At 43.0% G+C, this 18,469-nt stretch overlaps 2 protein-coding genes across 3 annotated transcripts in view; one reads left to right on the forward strand and one right to left on the reverse strand.

Annotated features, from left to right (window-relative positions):
• The window catches only part of DARS2 (aspartyl-tRNA synthetase 2, mitochondrial), a 1,012,941-nt gene that overhangs the window by 955,654 nt on the left and 38,818 nt on the right, over positions 1-18,469 (forward strand). The window lies entirely within an intron of this gene.
• SMG7 (SMG7 nonsense mediated mRNA decay factor) overlaps positions 1-18,469 on the reverse strand; it is a 67,629-nt gene that overhangs the window by 20,939 nt on the left and 28,221 nt on the right. For both annotated transcript variants that reach the window (XM_083507056.1, XM_083507055.1), the window contains exons 8-14: positions 18,309-18,444; positions 16,474-16,636; positions 14,729-14,885; positions 8,284-8,354; positions 3,679-3,739; positions 2,231-2,350; positions 527-959 (exon numbers count right to left, since the gene is read on the reverse strand). In XM_083507056.1, the coding sequence (XP_083363182.1) occupies positions 527-959; positions 2,231-2,350; positions 3,679-3,739; positions 8,284-8,354; positions 14,729-14,885; positions 16,474-16,636; positions 18,309-18,444 (1,141 nt within the window). The remainder of the gene's footprint in view (positions 1-526; positions 960-2,230; positions 2,351-3,678; positions 3,740-8,283; positions 8,355-14,728; positions 14,886-16,473; positions 16,637-18,308; positions 18,445-18,469) is intronic.

The following is an 18,469-nucleotide window of genomic DNA, read 5'->3' on the forward strand; positions in this document are numbered from 1 at the left end:
TTACCCTCCTAATGATGGACCACACTTGCAGAAGCCTCTCTATGCCTGTAGCGTCTACTGCCATTACAGACAGTCAACGTAGAAGAGACTCATTCTAATTCTATCCCCAGCTTCTGTTAAGGAAAGATCTGCAGTGCACTTACTAGCTCCCCCTCCCAAATGAAACAAGAGCAGCCAACTTCAGAAAGAACCAAAGCAGCTATTTCCTTTGGTCCCTTCTGTCAGTATGTGAGGTGGTGTTTTAAGGGTAAGTGGGCAGCAATTATTTCCCTGGCAGAAGTGAAGAGCAAGGTGAAGGGTGAGGGGGGTCTGGTTGTCTGAAACTGTGGTAACCAAATGATGCCTCAAGGACCCTTCCTTCCATCCTCACTGAGAGTGTAACATGTGAATCACCTTGTTTAATCTCCAAATAAAGGTCATCGATCTTGCTATAGCATGAAGAGGCCTGCGCAGATTTGCAAGACCAACTATTTCAAATGACCACACGGCAAATTTCACTGGGATGATACCATGCAAAACATCTCACCTGCACGGCTACGTTCTGCTTCCCTGCTTCCTGCATCTTTTCCAAGCCACATTTCTTGATCTCATTCTTCCTCTTGTTGTTGTTGTCCTTCTTCCCATCATTTTTATTGGCTGTTATTCCTTTACTATAATCCCTTCTTTCCCTACCCACTTCCTTAGTCAGATAGCTTCGGCCTTGCTCCCTGTTTACCTCTCGAGGTTTAATGTTCTCTTTGAATGTCACCATTGGCTTATCTCCTGCATCACAGCTGCTGCTCAGGTTTCGACCTGTTGACAGCACTGACTTAAGTCCTGGGCTCCCATCTGCAAACTGTGGCTCTGCTGCTTCCTGCAGAATGTGACTCTGTTTCAATTCACTATAGTCATCAAGCAGCAATTCTGGGATCTCTGTCAAAAACAGAAGTTTCCCAATCTCATTTTCACATTGGATCAGCCTTTAACAGAAAGACAAAAGGAATTGACACATTAGTGATTAAATCTTCAGGTACAAACCAACCATCTCATGCACAAAATAAAATAGAAATTAAATAGAAAGCAAGCATACAAGCTTTCTGGTGTCAGACACAGTTTCTGTGAATTGAGGTGACACAAAGGGAGAGATGAGCAAGCAGTTTGTACTCTTACGTCAGTGAGTTAGCCTAAGAAGGAAGCTTTTAAAGCAGCCAGGGAGACCACCTCACCCACTTTGGCCTATTGATACAAGGAGGCTCCTTTGACCAGAGAGAGGTGGTGGAATATTGGCTAAATCCTTCAGGTTCAAATGTGGGTTGAGTTCCAACATTTGTGATTAGGAAAACTGTACTATACCACTTCAATTCAGTTTTCAAACTTGCAACAGAGCAATGAAGCCACTCCTCACACTGTTACTGCTAACATTCTTGGCCTGCTCTGCGACAACTAACAGGAAGATGCCCATCATTACAATACTTCAATGTGGTTCCCAGGCCCTTTCAAATGCAACAAGCTAATAAAAATTTAGTGACTGGGGGAGACAAATGCTAACTTCGTGGACTTATTTGCGTGGCCAGGAGTATTTTGGGGATTGATGAAGACTCAAGGAATCTCATCCAATTTTAATGCTCAAGCCTGTGTCACTGTTCCCACCCCACCCCCAAACTTAATTTTCCTAACCCTCCACAAAACAGAGAAAAGATGAGTGAGGTTAAATCAAGTTTAAAAAACTTAATACAGAGCACAAAACTTCAGTTTTCACCTTGGAGAAAAAGCATTTAAAATGTATAGCAGAAAGTCAACAATGAAACTAGCCTAGGTCAGAGAGGACCTAGCCTACAATTCTCTGAACAATCAACCCCAAGCTAGATGGAGTAACACTCTGATAGAGCAACATTAATCCAGGTCTGCCACTTCTGTGTGCATGAAAGTTATGCAGATTACATTACTGACTTCAGATTAAAACATATAACTTAAGTTCTGCCCTACTGATTCAATGTAGATTTCCAGCACTGTATTAAGTGCCAAGAAAGCTGCCCACACCTTTAAAAATTGATGTGTTTAAAATTATGTACATTTTTTGTAACTCCAAGGTTGCCACACATTCCTTAAACTGTGTTAAAAATAGTGTCAGACCGCACATCTTCATTTAAGCTCCAATAATGTTCAACTCATGTCAATAGCAACAAGCAGCAGCAGAGAAGAATATGATGCACAGAAGAGTGATGGGTGATGCCAGCAGCTGTGCAGATACCTTGGCTGGTTGTCAGCAATCCATTTGCCTGTGAAGATCAGACGCTGTTGCCGTATTTGCCGGTGCTGCCCTTCTTTGTCTCCTGAAATCCCCTGATGGCCTTTCGAGAAATCCAAGTTCCTAGTTGTTGCCATAAACAAAGAATAGAAGTCGGATTGAAATGGAAAGGCAGGCAACAAGGAGATGTATGCAAGACCAAACTAAGTTGGTGGAGCTTAAATGAGACTTCTGATAGATTTATTTTCAGTCTGTATACCGACCTGAGAAGGTTAGAATGCTATTTAAAGGTAGTTTGTGACAGTGTTTCACAGATAAATATCAACACAATATGTTTCTATGTTTCACAGCAGAGAGCAAAATCTCCAGCTATATATAAAACCTTGTCTCTTCTTTTAAGATTGCAAGTCTGTTGGAGTAGGGGCCTGTGAAATCTGTCCTTTGTAAAGGATCATGTATACAGATGGCGCTAGAGAAACAAACAAAACAATTCACTTCCCTTAAAAAGGTAAGATCCCTTACACCCGATTCCTAAATCTGTTTACTTCCAGGTGGGTAAGCTTAGCATTGCAGTATAAAGGCCTGGCCAGATGTTACCATCCCCCAGAGGGCGATGGTAACACAAGGGCAGATCAGGAGTGGACTTTGGGTCCTTGTATTTCTTATCCCTCAATTAACTAGAGAAATCTGGCGTTTATTTGAACACAGACTGTTCCTGGTACTGCACTGCAGAATAGAAATCACCCCAAGTTCACTTGGTACTTCCTCCTATTATGGCAGGAGCAAGGGAGAGTGCATGATCCCAATATTTGCTTCTAACCTGCCCTTAGAAAACTCTGAGGGCAAAGAAGTGTCTGAAAGCCCCCAACGTCTGAGCTGGCAACAGAGAGTGCCAGATTTGCCCCAAAGGCCACCAATTGTTAATCCCGACTTTTCAGTTAACTTTCAGACTCTTGTCGCATCAAAGTTCCAGTGTCTCATCCTTGTTCCTGTCCTCCATGTCTTCTCCATGCTAACAATAAATATCAAAACATGAAAATACACAAGGCTGGATTTTGGAATTTTTCCTAAGATATATTCCAAAATAAAAAGCTGTCATGCATGGATTTACATGCACACTTGGACATCTCAAGCTATTATAGTGACACTCCTAGACTAATGATAATAATGCCTTTATTGTCAATGTACAACCTGTGCACAATGAAATTAACCAAGCCTCCCCCCCTCCCCACAAACACTCACGCAGGGGAGACCTGCAGCTATTGAAGTGATTGTGGGAACTGCATTGCCAAACCAAAGTCTCTCTTGGGCTGGAAGAGAGGTATCTTTCTATGACAAATGGAATCACACTGCCTAAATTCTCCTCCTTTTCTCACATTTGCTTCCAAACAGCAAGATTATCAATGTAACCCGTCACAAACAAAAAGTTGCAACCTCCAGCAGTGACTCACCTGAAAGAGGGTCTCAAAGCTAAGAATCCCTGCAGCTCAAACTCTTCTGGGAGAGGGGTGGCTAGTGAACAATCAGAGAAAAAAGAAGAATAACTATACAGGACTGCATTCCTCACCAGGGCTAACCCCCTATTAAATTAGGATCCAACACAGTGAAAGTCAAGCACTTTCAAGTCTCCTGAATTTCTATTGAAGAGAATCACAGAATCATAGAAGCACTGAGTGCAACCCTTTACAATGCATTCTCAGATAAATGGAATATATAAAAATGCTTAACTTTTCTAGGATTGTACCCTCATATTTTGGCCTCAGTTAAAGTTTAGTATAAGATGAATGTGGTTATTAGTTATTAATTTATATACTATTTAATGCTGGAGTAGGCTTCCAAAAGCAGTTTACAAAAGAATAAAAATAAAGATACACAAAGCCGTTAACATTGCTAATATACACACTATAACAGAAATGTTAAAGCAATACAACAAGTAAGAGAGTTAAGTCAAGAAAATTGTTTATTTGCTGCAATTTTAGCCAACAGGTTGAAAAAAGTTTTAAGTGAGTTAGCGACCAAGAAGGTTTTCTACCAAGTTGACAAAGGAAAGACGACATAAGAAATGTAATTAATTTAATTGAGTATCCGGAAGTAAAAAATGAAAAACAAGCAGCTTTACTTTTCTATGATGCTGAGAAAGCTTTTGATAATATCTCTTGGTCATTTATGATCAAAGTGTTAGAGATGATGGAGATAGGTAATAATTTCTCAGCAGGAATTAAAGCAATTTATACTGATCAATGAAAAGAAATAGAGGAAAACAATAAAATGGGAAAAAACAGAGATCTGTTCAAGAAAATTAGAGATATGAAAGGAACATTTTGTGCAAAGATTACCATAATAAAGAACAAAAGTGGAAAGGACCTAACAGAAGCAGAAGACATCAAGAAGAGGTGGCAAGGATACACAGAGGAACTATACCTGAAAGAAATGGATGTCTCGTATACCCCAGGTAGTGTGGTTGCTGACCTTGAGCCAGACCTTGAGTGAAGTCAAATGGGCCTTACAAAGCACTGCTAATAACAAGGCCAGTGGAAGTGATGACATCCCAGCTGAACTATTTAAAATTTTAAAAGATGATGCTGTTAAGGTGCTACACTCAATATGCCAGCAACTTTGGAAAACTCAGCAGTGGCCAGAGAATTGGAGAAGATCAGTCTACATTCCAATCCTAAAGAAGGGCAGTGCCAAAGAATGCTCCAACTACCGCACAATTGCACTCATTTCACACGCTAGCAAGGTTATGCTTAAAATTCTACAAGGCAGGCCTAAGCAGTATGTGGACCGAGAACTCCCAGAAGTGCAAACTGGATTTCAAAGGGGCAGAGGAACCAGAGACCAAATTGCAAACATGCACTGGATTATGGAGAAAGCTAGAGAGTTCCAGAAAGACATCTACTTCTGCTTCATTGACTATGCAAAAGCCTTTGATTGTGTCGACCACAGCAAACTATGGCAAGTTCTTAAAGAAATGGGAGTGCTTGATCACCTCATCTGTCTCCTGAGAAATCTCTATGTGGGACAAGAAGCTACAGTTAGAACTGGATATGGAACAACTGATTGGTTCAAAATTGGGAAAGGAGTACGACAAGGCTGTATATTGTCTCCCTGCTTATTTAACTTTTATGCAGAATTCATCATGCGAAAGACTGGATTGGATGAATCCCAAACCGGAATTAAGATTGCCGGAAGAAACTGTTAGGATATAGTTCCGTTCTACCTTAAAAAGGAACAGGCATGACTGTTGTGTGTTACATGCCTGTTTACTTCCAGCACAGGCTTGCTGGGAACTTCCATTTGTATATTGCTTTTGTGTTGCTGCTGTTGTGCTTGGAAACGAAGGGAAGCAGACATGTTTTTCCTTTGTTCCTGAACTATGCTGAATAAACGCTTGTAAATAATGCTTACACATGACTTTGTCTGCCTCTTCCACTGTGAGAAGATTTATTCACTCTGCTGATAAGAGCATGCCGAGTCTCTAAACCTATCTGAGGCTCGTGTCACTGATTGATGCTGTACTGGAGATCGCCCGGCTGCTAGCCAGGGCTGGAGCCAGCTGGGGGCCTGCCTGATGCCCCCATCTCCCCGGCAGTATCCCAACAGAAATATCCACAACCTCTGATATGCAGATGACACAACTTTGATAGCACAAACTGAGGAGGAATTAAAGAACCTCTTAATAAGGTTGAAAAGAGAGACAGCAAAATATGGTCTGAAGCTCAACATCAAAAAAACAAAGATCATGGCCACTGGGCCCATCACCTCCTGGCAAATAGAAGGGGAAGAAATGGAGGCAGTGAGAGATTTTACTTTCCTGGGCTCCAAGATTACTGCAGATGGTGACAGCAGTCACGAAATTAAGAGACACCTGCTCCTTGGGGAGAAAAGCGATGACAAACCTAGACAGCATCTTAAAAAGCAGAGACATCTCCTTGCTGACAAAGGTCCGTATAGTTAAAGCTATGGTTTTCTGAGTAGTGATGTATGGAAGTGAGAGCTGGACCATAAAGAAGGCTGATGGCCGGAAAATGGATGCTTTTGAATTATGGTGCTGGAGGAGACTCTTGAGAGTCCCATGGACTGCAAGAAGATCAAACGTATCCATTCTTAAGGAAATCAGCCCTAAGTGCTCACTGGAAGGACAGATCGTGAAGCTGAGGCTCCAGTACTTTGGCCACCTCATGAGAAGAGAAGACTCCCTGGAAAAGACCCTGATGTTGGGAAAGATTGAGGGCACAAGGAGAAGGGGACGACAGAGGACAGATGGACTCAGGGGCATCCTGATCAAATTTGCAGATGACACCAAACTGGGAGGGGTGGCTAACACCCCAGAGAACAGGATCACACTTCAAAACGACCTTGACAGATTAGAGAAATGGGCCAAAACAAACAAGATGAATTTTAACAGGGAGAAATGTAAAGTATTGCACTTGGGCAAAAAAAATGAGAGGCACAAATACAAGATGGGTGACACCTGGCTTGAGAGCAGTACATGTGAAAAGGATCTAGGAGTCTTGGTTGACCACAAACTTGACATGAGCCAACAGTGTGACGCGGCAGCTAAAAAAGCCAATGCAATTCTGGGCTGCATCAATAGGAGTATAGCATCTAGATCAAGGGAAGTAATAGTGCCACTGTATTCTGCTCTGGTCAGACCTCACCTGGAGTACTGTGTCCAGTTCTGGGCACCACAGTTCAAGAAGGACACTGACAAACTGGAACGTGTCCAGAGGAGGGCAACCAAAATGGTCAAAGGCCTGGAAACGATGCCTTATGAGGAATGGCTAAGGGAGCTGGGCATGTTTAGCCTGGAGAAGAGGAGGTTAAGGGGTGATATGATAGCCATGTTCAAATATATAAAAGGATGTCACATAGAGGAGGGAGAAAGGTTGTTTTCTGCTGCTCCAGAGAAGCGGACATGGAGCAATGGATCCAAACTACAAGAAAGAAGATTCCACCTAAACATTAGGAAGAACTTCCTGACAGTAAGAGTTGTTCGACAATGGAATTTGCTGCCAAGGAGTGTGGTGGAGTCTCCTACTTTGGAGGTCTTTAAGCAGAGGCTTGACAACCATATGTCAGGAGTGCTCTGATGGTGTTTCCTGCTTGGCAGGGGGTTGGACTCGATGGCCCTTGTGGTCTCTTCCAACTCTATGATTCTATGATTCTATGACAAGATGGTTGGACAGTGTTCTCGAAGCTACCAGCATGAGGGAGGCAGTGGAAGACAGGAGTGCCTGGCGTGCTCTGGTCCATGGGGTCACGAAGAGTCGGACACGCCCAAACAACTAAACAAAAACGATGCTGATCAATCTGCACGGGTTTCAAAATATATACAGATAAAACAAAAATGTTGGTTAAAAGTATGGATGAGCAGTCAAAAAAGACACTAGAAAAGATACGCCTAAAAATAGGTTAAAAAGTAAAATATATGGGGATTTGGCTGAGAGTGAGGTATCTCAATTTATTTCAAGATAATTATATTAAACTATGGAAAGAGATCAAGAAAGAATTGGAGATTTGGGGTTGGATGAAGCTTTCACTGTTGGGCAGAATCTCAACCATTAAAATGAACGTACTACCTAAGGTGCTGTTTTTACTCTAATCAATTATTATTATTTTTTTAAAAAGAAAATTGTGTGTGTAATCAGGGGCATCTTCAAAAGACTGTAGAATGTCAATACAGATTTTACAGCACCAGTGCTACCAGTGAATAAACCTACCTCTGCATTACCACAAACTGATAATTTATTTCAACATTTATTTCAATTATTTGCACACTGATCAACCACAGTTGTCTAAGCAGTGTACATCCGGCTGCAATCATCAGGCTATGGACAAATAAGACAGAATCAAATAATTGTAGAGTTGGAAAGTGCCTCAAGGATCATCTATTTCCAACCCCTGCAATGTAGGAATCCCAGCTACAGCTCCATGACAGATGGCCATCCAACCTCTGCTTAAAAACCTCCAAGGAAAGGGGGTTCACAGCCTCCCTAGGGAGACTGTTCTTGGTCTTATTTACCAACACAGTAATTTAAACCTGAATACCTTACCATTAGGGCAGGAGAGGTCTTCCTCGTGAGGCTGAAAACTATTTAGCAGGGAAATCAGCCAAGGCCAAATACTGCAAGGCAAGAAGAGCAATTTTAAATTTGTGTAATATGCCAATGGTTGCTTTCACAGCTCTCCCACTCCTTCCTTTGATACACTTCCCTCTGTGCCTGAACAGCCTCTGCTACCTCCACTTCCGGTCTATCAGGTCTTCTCCAAATCCATATTTTATCTGCAATACCCACAGTGCCCTTGTTGTTACATATTACATCTCCTCTTACTAAGAACAGCCTTTGCAAATTTCCTTTTCTGGATTGTGCCAGCTCACTATTTGCCCTAAACATTAACACACTAGTAGAATTTTAAAGAATGCCCAAACACTGGCAACCACATGGAACCCTTGAACAAAAACAACCAAAGATTGTTACATGCAGGCGTCAAGTGGAAGAATTCTGTTTTACAGGGCTGAATGAAATGTAATTGCTGCCAGACCTCATGACTGTACATAATGTAGCATCTTGTAATGGGAAGGCTTTGCAACTCTCTTTTGCAGAATATCAATTTGACTTTGGAAGGTTTATAGCTTTGTTTACTTGCAAGTTAGACAGTCAAAAAGTACTGAAAGCTGTTTCAAAAGCCAGGTTTAATGAAGATCCTGTTGGAAGCAAGATGTGGACAGCATCAAACCAATTGAGTTTGTTCTTGTTTCATTTAAGAATATGACTGGTAATGCATAGTTAGCCATGTCACAAATTATGCAGGCACATACCTCTGCTTGCCATTGCTCTCCGACAACTGTATGATGCACTGCACTCACATTCTACATTTTAAGGTATACACCTAAATATTTTAACTATGTAGCCCTGGCACCTATGTTGATGGCATTTTGACATCAAGCTTTTAAAATTCTTGATTGTTTTAGCTGGGTCATTGCTTTATAATGCTGATTTGGAATGGCTAAGTTTGTGGTTGTATCTTTTAATCTTATTATTTTATCTTTAACTTTGCAAAGCATTTCCCAAACCTCATCTTTACAAAGCATACTGCACCCTCAGAGTGGGATGAAGAGTGAAGCTGAACGATAAGGCCTTCCAGAACTCCCCACACTGTATGTGGGCACTAGTGGAAAAGGCAGTGGGGGAGGGCATCCAATACGTGTGTGCACACATGGGAAATTCTAAAACAGTCGTTCTCAGAAAACTCAGAGATTTCAGGTTAATTAATGTATGAAACTCTACTGTTTGTACTGGTGGATGAAGGAAGCGATGGGCTAGGAGCAGAGGGCTGGAAGGAGGAGGCACCAATCCCATTGCTTCCTTCAATGACATTAAAATATTACAACTGGATGCACAGTGGCATCCAAATTTTGCACATGGCAAAATTGGGGAGGCCATTTCACCAAATATCCTCCAGAGAAGGACTGAAATTCTACAACAGTTCAGAGGACACTTGAAAAGAAAATAATCAAAAGTTTGTCAGAAATTGCCTGTAAGTAGTGTTTAAATGGGACACGGGTGGCACTGTGGGTTAAACCACAGAGCCTAGGACTTGCCAATCAGAAGGTCAGCAGTTCAAATCCCCGCGATGGGGTGAGCTCCAGTTGCTCGGTCCCTGCTCCTGCCAACCTAGCAGTTCAAAAGCACGTCAAAGTGCAAGTAGATAAATAGGTACGGCTCCAGCAGGAAGGTAAACGGCGTTTCCGTGCGCTGCTCTGGTTTGCCAGAAGCGGCTTAATCCTGCTGGCCACATGACCCGGAAGCTGTACACTGGCTCCCTCGGCCAATAAAGCAAGATGAGTGCCGCAACCCCAGAGTTGGCCACGACTGGACCTAATGGTCAGGGGTCCCTTTACCTTTAGTGTTTAAATGATCATTAACAGCCAGTCAGAATGTGGAAAGCAAGGGCCATGCCTGTCTTATCTCCCCATCATACAGTCTAAAATGCTATAGCTTCAGGATTATGTTTCTGCACAAATCCAATTCTATGCTAAATTTTGCAATACGGCAGGCTAGATGATTCAAAATTATGCACATTTACAAAAAAAGGGGGGAGGGGAGGGTTACTTTAGGAGTAACTGTAGGTTCAGCTGTTAGCATTAGCATGGCTAGTCTTGGGAAGCACTGGAGAGACGAGCACTACAGCTTCCACTAACACTTCTGAAGCAGAAGTAGCATGACAATGAGCTTGCAATCAGGAGCAGAAACCCTGGTTTTATTTTCTATCCTCTCCCTTTATACTTTTGTATCTACTTTACCTGCTTTTCTCACAACCTTCAAGAGTCACGGTGAACTTCCCCTACTGAGTAAGGCTACATACACTTCTGCAACACATTATAATCTAGCCATCAAAATTTCCCTTTAAACTTCCATCTGTACATATTAAGTACTATCACCAGTGCTGAAACACACACACTCAGAGTAAAACAAATCAAACGTAATTGCTGTAATTGAGGAAGCCAGCTTATTAGGAAACATCCAGAGTGTAAACAAAGTATGTAATTTGTGCTTTATATAGAACGTAAAGTGTGGTGCACCACAAGATGTCACCTACAGTGATGCATGCTCTTCAGGTCAGGTTTCAGAACCACATAGTGGAATAAGCAGTGTTGATTAAGGTGCTATCACCCAGTCTTTAGCAAATTCCTGCCCCGCCGCCCCCACCCCCACCCCCAGCTGTATCTATTTAATAAGCATCTCCTTGAATGAGTACAGCCAGCCAGAATATCCTCAAAAAGACTACACAATTGCCAACAACTTCTGGACCAGGGGATGATTATTCTAGCACATATATCAAGTACAGGAAGTCTCCCACATTGGCACAAGGCACTGTGGATGAGCCTCTAGATATTTAGAGTCGATTACAGTGGGGAAGCACCACAACTGCCCACCTTAATTATTGGGCATGCACTCACAGGTAAGCGTATAGCATTGCCATTGGAGCTACGTACAAGGGCAGTTGTTTTCCATATTCATGGACCCTAACAAGGGGCAGTTGGGGCTCATCAACCTGGGAATGTAGCCCCTCTAGGAGATGGGACACACTGATCCTAAAACTGTCCTGCCTTGTGAGGTATCTTCAGGCTATCCAGAGTGGAGTCCCTAAGACAGTTGGATGTTTCCATTTCTTGTGAGGCTGAGAGGGGGATCTTGTCCCAGGCCCAGGCCCAGGACCGCCATACACACGAGTCAGGCTTGCTCCCTGGGGAGGTCTCTTCAGTGCTGTAAACACAGCAGTTTGACTTCACCCCCAGAGGCGCACTCCATTCTCTCTCTCTCGAGTCAGACAGATGCCAACAACATCCTAACAACTGCATGCTTTAAGCCTAAGAATACTGGACCTTATGTGAATAGGCCTCAGCCCAAGGTTACATTTAATGTGAAAATATTCAACACAGGTGTGGAAACCAAACAAACACACACTCTGGGTAGGTCAAACATGATGTAGGCTCTACATACTTGTCACGAGAATAAGCCGTAAACATTTAAAATGAAGGTATAACAATGTCCCAACCTGCTGAAGTTAAGCAGGTCTGCTTAGCGCCAGCATGGGAGATTGCTGGGAAACACTATTTAAACCAAACAGAATGCCATCATGGAACGACCTGGCCACAGTGATCCATGCGACGGTCATCTCCAGGCTTGACTACTGTAATTTGCTCTTCGCGGGGCTGCCGTTGAAGCTGTCCCAGAAACTCCAGCGGGTACAGAATGCTGCAGCGAGGCTCCTCATGGGGTCTCTGCCATGGGAGCATATTCACCCAGTGCTTTTCAAACTGCACTGGCTCCCGGTGGAGTACAGGGTCAGATTGAAGGTGCTGCTTTTGACCTTTAAAGCCCTTCACAGCCTCGGACCCTCGTACCTACGGGACCGCCTCGCCTGGTATGCCCCACGGAGAGCCTCGAGGTCCATAAATAACAGCACCCTAGTGGTCCCGGGCCCTAAGGAAATTAGATTGGCTTCAACCAGAGCCAGGGCCTTTTCAACTCTGGCTCCGGCCTGGTGGAACGCTCTGCCTCATGAGACCAGGGCCCTGCAGGATCTGATTTCTTTCCGCAGGGCGTGTAAGACAGAGTTGTTCTGCCTGGCCTTTGGCTTGGAGCCAATTTGATTCCCTCCCTCTCTTTCTTTTTTCTTTTCCTTCTCCTCCTGCGATGAGGCTACATTTTAATATTTTAATGTTCCATTATTTTAAAGTTGTATTTTATTTTTGTTTTTAAGTTGTAATCATTGTTTTTATTATTGCTTGTAAGCCGCTCTGAGCCCGGCCTTGGCTGGGGAGGGCGGGGTATAAAAATTTTATTATTATTATTATTATTATTATTATTATTATTATTATTATTATTATTATTATTAAAGTCAAACAACTACTACTGCACACATATGATAGCCACCATCTCCATCCAGGGAGAGCAAGTGCCACATTGGTGGCTGGAAATTCTGACTCAGGAAAACACTTTAGAAAACTACTATCCCAGCCTAGGTCAAACTCACAGTATCACTCAGGCAAGTAATCACTGTAGTGGCTGCCTAGAATAAATAACATATTTTAGGAGAGAGGTATAGAAAAACAGTGAGTATTGAAGAACCTTGGAAGCAAGTGGAAGAATGTATCCTGCTTCTGGAACTGACTGGAACAGGATAAATTTATCTGTGCTGCAGGGTCCAAAATACATTGCTAGCAAATGGGTATGACGCTGGAGACCATGGGTGGGGATGCTTCTGAAAAGCAGGTAAGATTCAGGGAGCAGTTAGCTTACACAGAACTGAAGGTTGCAGTGATCCCCACCCTTACCGACAACTTCTGTTATAGGCCCAGTTAGCACTCGAAAGCAGTTACAGAGGAAGTAAGGAAGTAAAGGGACCCCTGACCATTAGGTCCAGTCGCGGCCGACTCTGGGGTTGCGGTGCTCATCTCGCTTTATTGGCCGAGGGAGACAGCGTACAGCTTCTGGGTCATGTGGCCAGCATGACTAAGCCGCTTCTGGCGAAGCAGAGCAGCGCCGTTTACCTTCCCGCCAGAGCGGTACCTATTTATCTACTTGCACTTTGACGTGCTTTTGCACCGCTAGGTTGGCAGGAGCAGGGACTGAACAACAGGAGCTCACCCCGTTGCAGGGATTCGAACCGCCAACTTTCTGATCGGCAAGTTCTAGGCTCTGTGGTTTAACTCACAGCACCACCCTACAAAGGAAATAAGTTTCTACTATAAACCTGTGTATTCATTGGCTCAGCAATCCTTACCACCACCCTGAAATGTTTTGCAGATATTGTAGATACAGTGGTGCCCCGCAAGACGAATGCCTCGCAAGACGGAAAACTCGCTAGACGAAAGGGTTTTCCGTTTTTTGAGCTGCTTCGCAAGACGAATTTCCCTATGGGCTTGCTTTGCAAGACGAAAAACGAAAACGTCTTGCAAGTTTGTTTCCTTTTTCTTAACACCGTTAATACAGTTGTGACTTGACGTCGAGGAGCAACTCATAGAACGCGGTGTGGTAGTTAAACTTTTAAAACTTTTTTGGGGGGTTTTGGATTTTGGGTTGGGGTGTTTGGAATTCAAGGACTTGGTGTTGGGGAGGGGTTTGCAAGAATCTGGAAGCTTGTTTTTTTCCCCCTGCATTTTTATGATTTTCTGTGACCATTGGGCCACTCTGCTGTTTTTTTAAAAAAAATCTGGATTTGAATTTCTGTGTGGTGGGTGGCTGTGGGAACAGTTGAGGAGGGGTTTGCAAGAATCTGGAAGCTTGTGTGTTTTTTTCCTGCATTTTTATGATTTTCTGTGACCATTGGACCACTCTGCTGGTTTTTTAAAAAAATTCTGGATTTGAATTTCTGTGTGGTGGGCGGCTGGGGGAACAGTTGAGGAGGGGGTTCTTCAGCAAGAAGCAAAGAGTGGAAGAGGAACCTTCTTCGAGTTGTCCCCCAGAGTCTTAGAAAATGTACTGTACACTTTGTTGATTTTTAAATGTTTTTCTGTCATGTTTAGAAACTTAATTTATTGTTCCTTCAATTTTTGAAATGCTCTTTACAGTATGTGTGACTTTAAAGAGCACTTAATAAACTCTTGTTGTACCAAATTTGGCTTTGTTTGGACTTTTTTTGACCATAGGAACGCATTAATTGAATTTCAATGCATTCCTATGGGATTTCGTGCTTCGCAAGACGAAAAATTCGCTAGACGAAAAAACTCGCGGAACAAATTAATTTCGTCTTGCGAGGCACCACTGTACAGGGTTGCAAGTAAAATGTGGTGGCTTGCCTAGGACCACAGGAGAATGTTCACAGCAGAGACAAGATTTGTACCAGGGACTTCCAGTTCAAAACTCATGTCAGTTTGCTATACTAGCACCTATTCAAATGTCCAACTTCTTTCACAAATTCTTCATTGGTACACCATTTCATCCAAATGACAAATAGGGGGGGAAACACCCATGAAAACACAAGACTCACTATTGTCTTTCATCAACCACAGCTTCCTGAAATACGCTGGGTCTAAGTTTCAGCCAGTCCATTGAGACTTTAAGTGCAGGAAGGGGATAGGAACCCCAAGACTCTTCCTGGTAATCATTCTGGAGAGGACACTTGCACAGGATTCCAAGAAAAGACACTGGAAGAAAAGATATATGCTCTCATGATGATCAGCAAGCATTATACATTGGGGTATGCTTTGCCACTTTATCCACCCCCAGTTCTCAAGGGGCAGAGTTGGATTAGGTTTCCCTGTGAAAAACACTTTAAAAAGACAATATGCAGGCAGTAGATAGCAAAAAATTAGGTCCTCATCAACAGAAGGCAAAGATGACTGCAGAAATGTTTCAGACATATAGCATTTAGTGGGTTACAGTCCTTTCAATCACTAGTTAATACTATACAGTGGTACCTCGGGTTACAGACGCTTCAGGTTAGACTCCACTAACCCAGAAATAGTACCTCGGGGTAAGAACTTTGCTTCAGGATGGGAACAGAAATCGTGCGGTGGCAGCAGGAGGCCCGATTAGCTAAAGTGGTACCTCAGGTTAAGAACAGTTTCAGGTTAAGAACGGACCTCCGGAACGAATTAAGTTCTTAATCCGAGGTACCACTGTACAATGTGGTTTCAATTTACTTTTTACCAAGTACACCATACAAGTTAAAGGGGGAGGGGTTATTGGTTTGTTTTTTGTTCTTGTTTTTATTATGTATTTTTTGTTTTTATCTTGTATCTTATATTTTTATCATGTGAACCGCCCTGAGATTTACAGATGAAGTACGGTATACAGTGGTACCTAGGGTTAAGTACTTAATTCGTTCCGCAGGTCCGTTCTTAACCTAAAACTGTTCTTAACCTGAAGCACCACCTTAGCTAATGGGGCCTTCTGCTGCTGCCGCACCGCCGGAGCACGATTTCTGTTCTCATCCTGAAGCAAAGTTCTTAACCCGAGGTACTATTTCTGGGTTAGCGGAGTTGTAACCTGAAGCGTATGTAACCTGAAGCGTATGTAACCCGAGGTACCACTGTACAAATAACTAATAATAATAATAATAATGTTACAAACCAAACTTTAATTTATCAAAAGCTGGAAGCAGCTATTGCCGCTGTGTCGTAGAGTTATACGTGTGCAACCCAGTATATGTGGCAACTGGGAAGAACTTGAGTCTACAAGCTGATTTCATGGGTACACAGTTAAGACTATAACACATTGATTTGGACATGAATACATTTAAAGCGTTCTCTGATAGTAAGAGAGCTATGGACAGCTGATGGGTGTTCCAATACTGTTGCATTCAGGATCCCCACCAAGCTAGGGTAGGGATGGGCAGACTTCAGGTTGTGTGATCACCCTACTTCTCTTCCTAACAGGCTAAGGAGGTGGGGGAGGTATTAAGAGTTGTTGATGCTATTCCAGCCACCACAGAAGCAGCTCAGAAACAGTTAACATCACTAGGAGCAACAGGATGCTTCTAATTTACTATTTCCCATCCTGTCCCATAAAACAATAACTATTTGAATCACCTGGCTGGACAGTTATCTTGCAAGCGCAGCATCTCCTCCTCCTCCTCGTGTGGCTCAAGAGAAATTGACTAGTAGTCAACAAGTGAACTAACTAATCTCATATCTAGTTTCCAGAAGACTTGACTATGTAACAATCATCCTTACAGCCTTGCAGCACAACAGGATAGATTTTGCTCCAAGATCTGTCAGCTTTAGTACTTACTGAATAGAGCCAGCAACTGTGTCCAGCAGAGCTGTTCATCCTGACTGTAACTGTGCTGCTCAGTCTCATTGCTAAAGTCTCGTAAGTGATGCAACTGAAACAGGTTGATGACGGTAATGTGGACTAACTGCTGAGAATTAAAGGTTTTTTGGAACAGCAGCCTCTGTAACAAAAAAGGAAGAACATACACCTCAGAATGGGACAATGCATATAGGAAGAGGCTTGACTGCTGGTGAGTAAGGACACTGACTATAGGTGTAGCCTTGCCCTACGGGTGTCTTTTGAGGCACCTCTTTGCTTTTTCTCACAGAAGTGCATGGCTGCCACATGCTTTTATGGGAGGAGCATTGTGCAAAAAGGGCAAAACCTGCTGCCTGGTGCCTACCTCTAGGTGCTCTTCAGACAGGAATCAACACAGGTGGATGCAATATATATCTGAGCAGTGCAGGGAATTATTTTATTCCCTGGCTCCGTAATTCCTTGCAATGTATGAATCTCCCTTCCACTCACACCCTTAACAGTTGCAACAATGGGCATGTTGCTAGTTTCTGATGTTTCACACTTCTGGAGAAAGTGGCAATCCACTTTCTCCTGCTGACAGATGATACTAGGGATGAGGGAACCTTTACCACTCCAGGACCACATTGGCTACTCCTGGACTATAGGTACTACTCCCATCATTCATGACTACTCGCTATGCTGGCTAATAGGAGTCCAACAACACCTAAGGGCCAAAGATGTTCTGTCCCTGCGGAAATGTCAGGCTCATCTAGCTCAACTCTTTGCCTGGGGTCTGGAGAACAGAGGTGCATGAATGAGATAGCAAGCCAGACTAATGGCCACGGTGCACTTTCTGGCCAGGACTTCAAATTCCAGCTGGAATAATCACTGCTGTAATTGTCACACTTATGCAGACTGTTCTCCTGTGTGCAGGTACGGTAGAATTGCAGTGCTATTCCTAGTATCTAGCCCAGGCTGGAGAAAGCACTGCTGCTGCATTAATGCACTTAGACCATGAATTCAACATATGGAAATGGCACTTTTGTTATCCTCTTTGATCTGTACTTCACTCGCCTTCCAAGCTGCATAGGGGCAACCATCATAAACCGTAGCACAAAGTCTCAATGTGTGACCTAGTACTCCTGCATGCACTTCAATTTTGAATACAAAAGCATTTTTTCCCTTGGGCTTGTGTGCTTGATATTTATAATTATTGTTATTGAAGTTTAATAATAGTCTTTCTACAAGAAACCTGTATTCAAGGCAACGTGCACTACCACAACAAAACAGAACCCTAAGCACTTTTAACACTAATAAAAAGCTAAGAAGAAAGAACCAGTAGGCCAGACCCAAAATCAGGAGGAGGAGTACAATTTCAGTTCAATCAGCCAATGGGAGGGAAAAAATACAAGAAAGAATTAGTCTTTCACTTATGATTTCTTACTACAGATAGATGTCTGTTGGCAGAGTCTATAAGTGGGACACTCCACAAGGCTCATGGTTCAAGCCCTTATTAATCTTATTTCAGTCACAAAAGAACATGGATCAATGCATTCTCACCAGATTTTTAAGAAGCATGGAGTGGGCGATAAATAAAAGGAGTATCTGTGTTCTTTCAGAGCAAGGGAACAAAGTACCAGTCCCCACACAAGCTGCTGGATAGCTCAGTTGGTGGAGCATGAGACTCTTAATCTCTGGGTTGTGGGTTCAAGCAAAAGATTGGGCAAAAGATTCCTGCACTGCAGGGGGCTGGGCTTGATGACCCTCGTGGTTCCTGCCAACTGTATAGTTCTATGATTCAGCATGAAAAGCAGGGCACATCTTGTGAAACCAACCTTGAACTGCTCCTCTAATTTCTCACGGAGAGGGTTCAATTTCTCCAAGTTCTTACTCAGATACACATGGCCATGGAATTTTATAAATGCCTTAATGAAATCAGACACTCCCCATTGAGTCTTCACCTCATCACGACTGCAATTAAGGAGATAAAAAACAC

This window comes from Podarcis liolepis, assembly GCF_965112155.1.
Source record: "Podarcis liolepis genome assembly, chromosome: 6".
NCBI classification, from domain to species: Eukaryota; Metazoa; Chordata; class Lepidosauria; order Squamata; family Lacertidae; genus Podarcis; species Podarcis liolepis.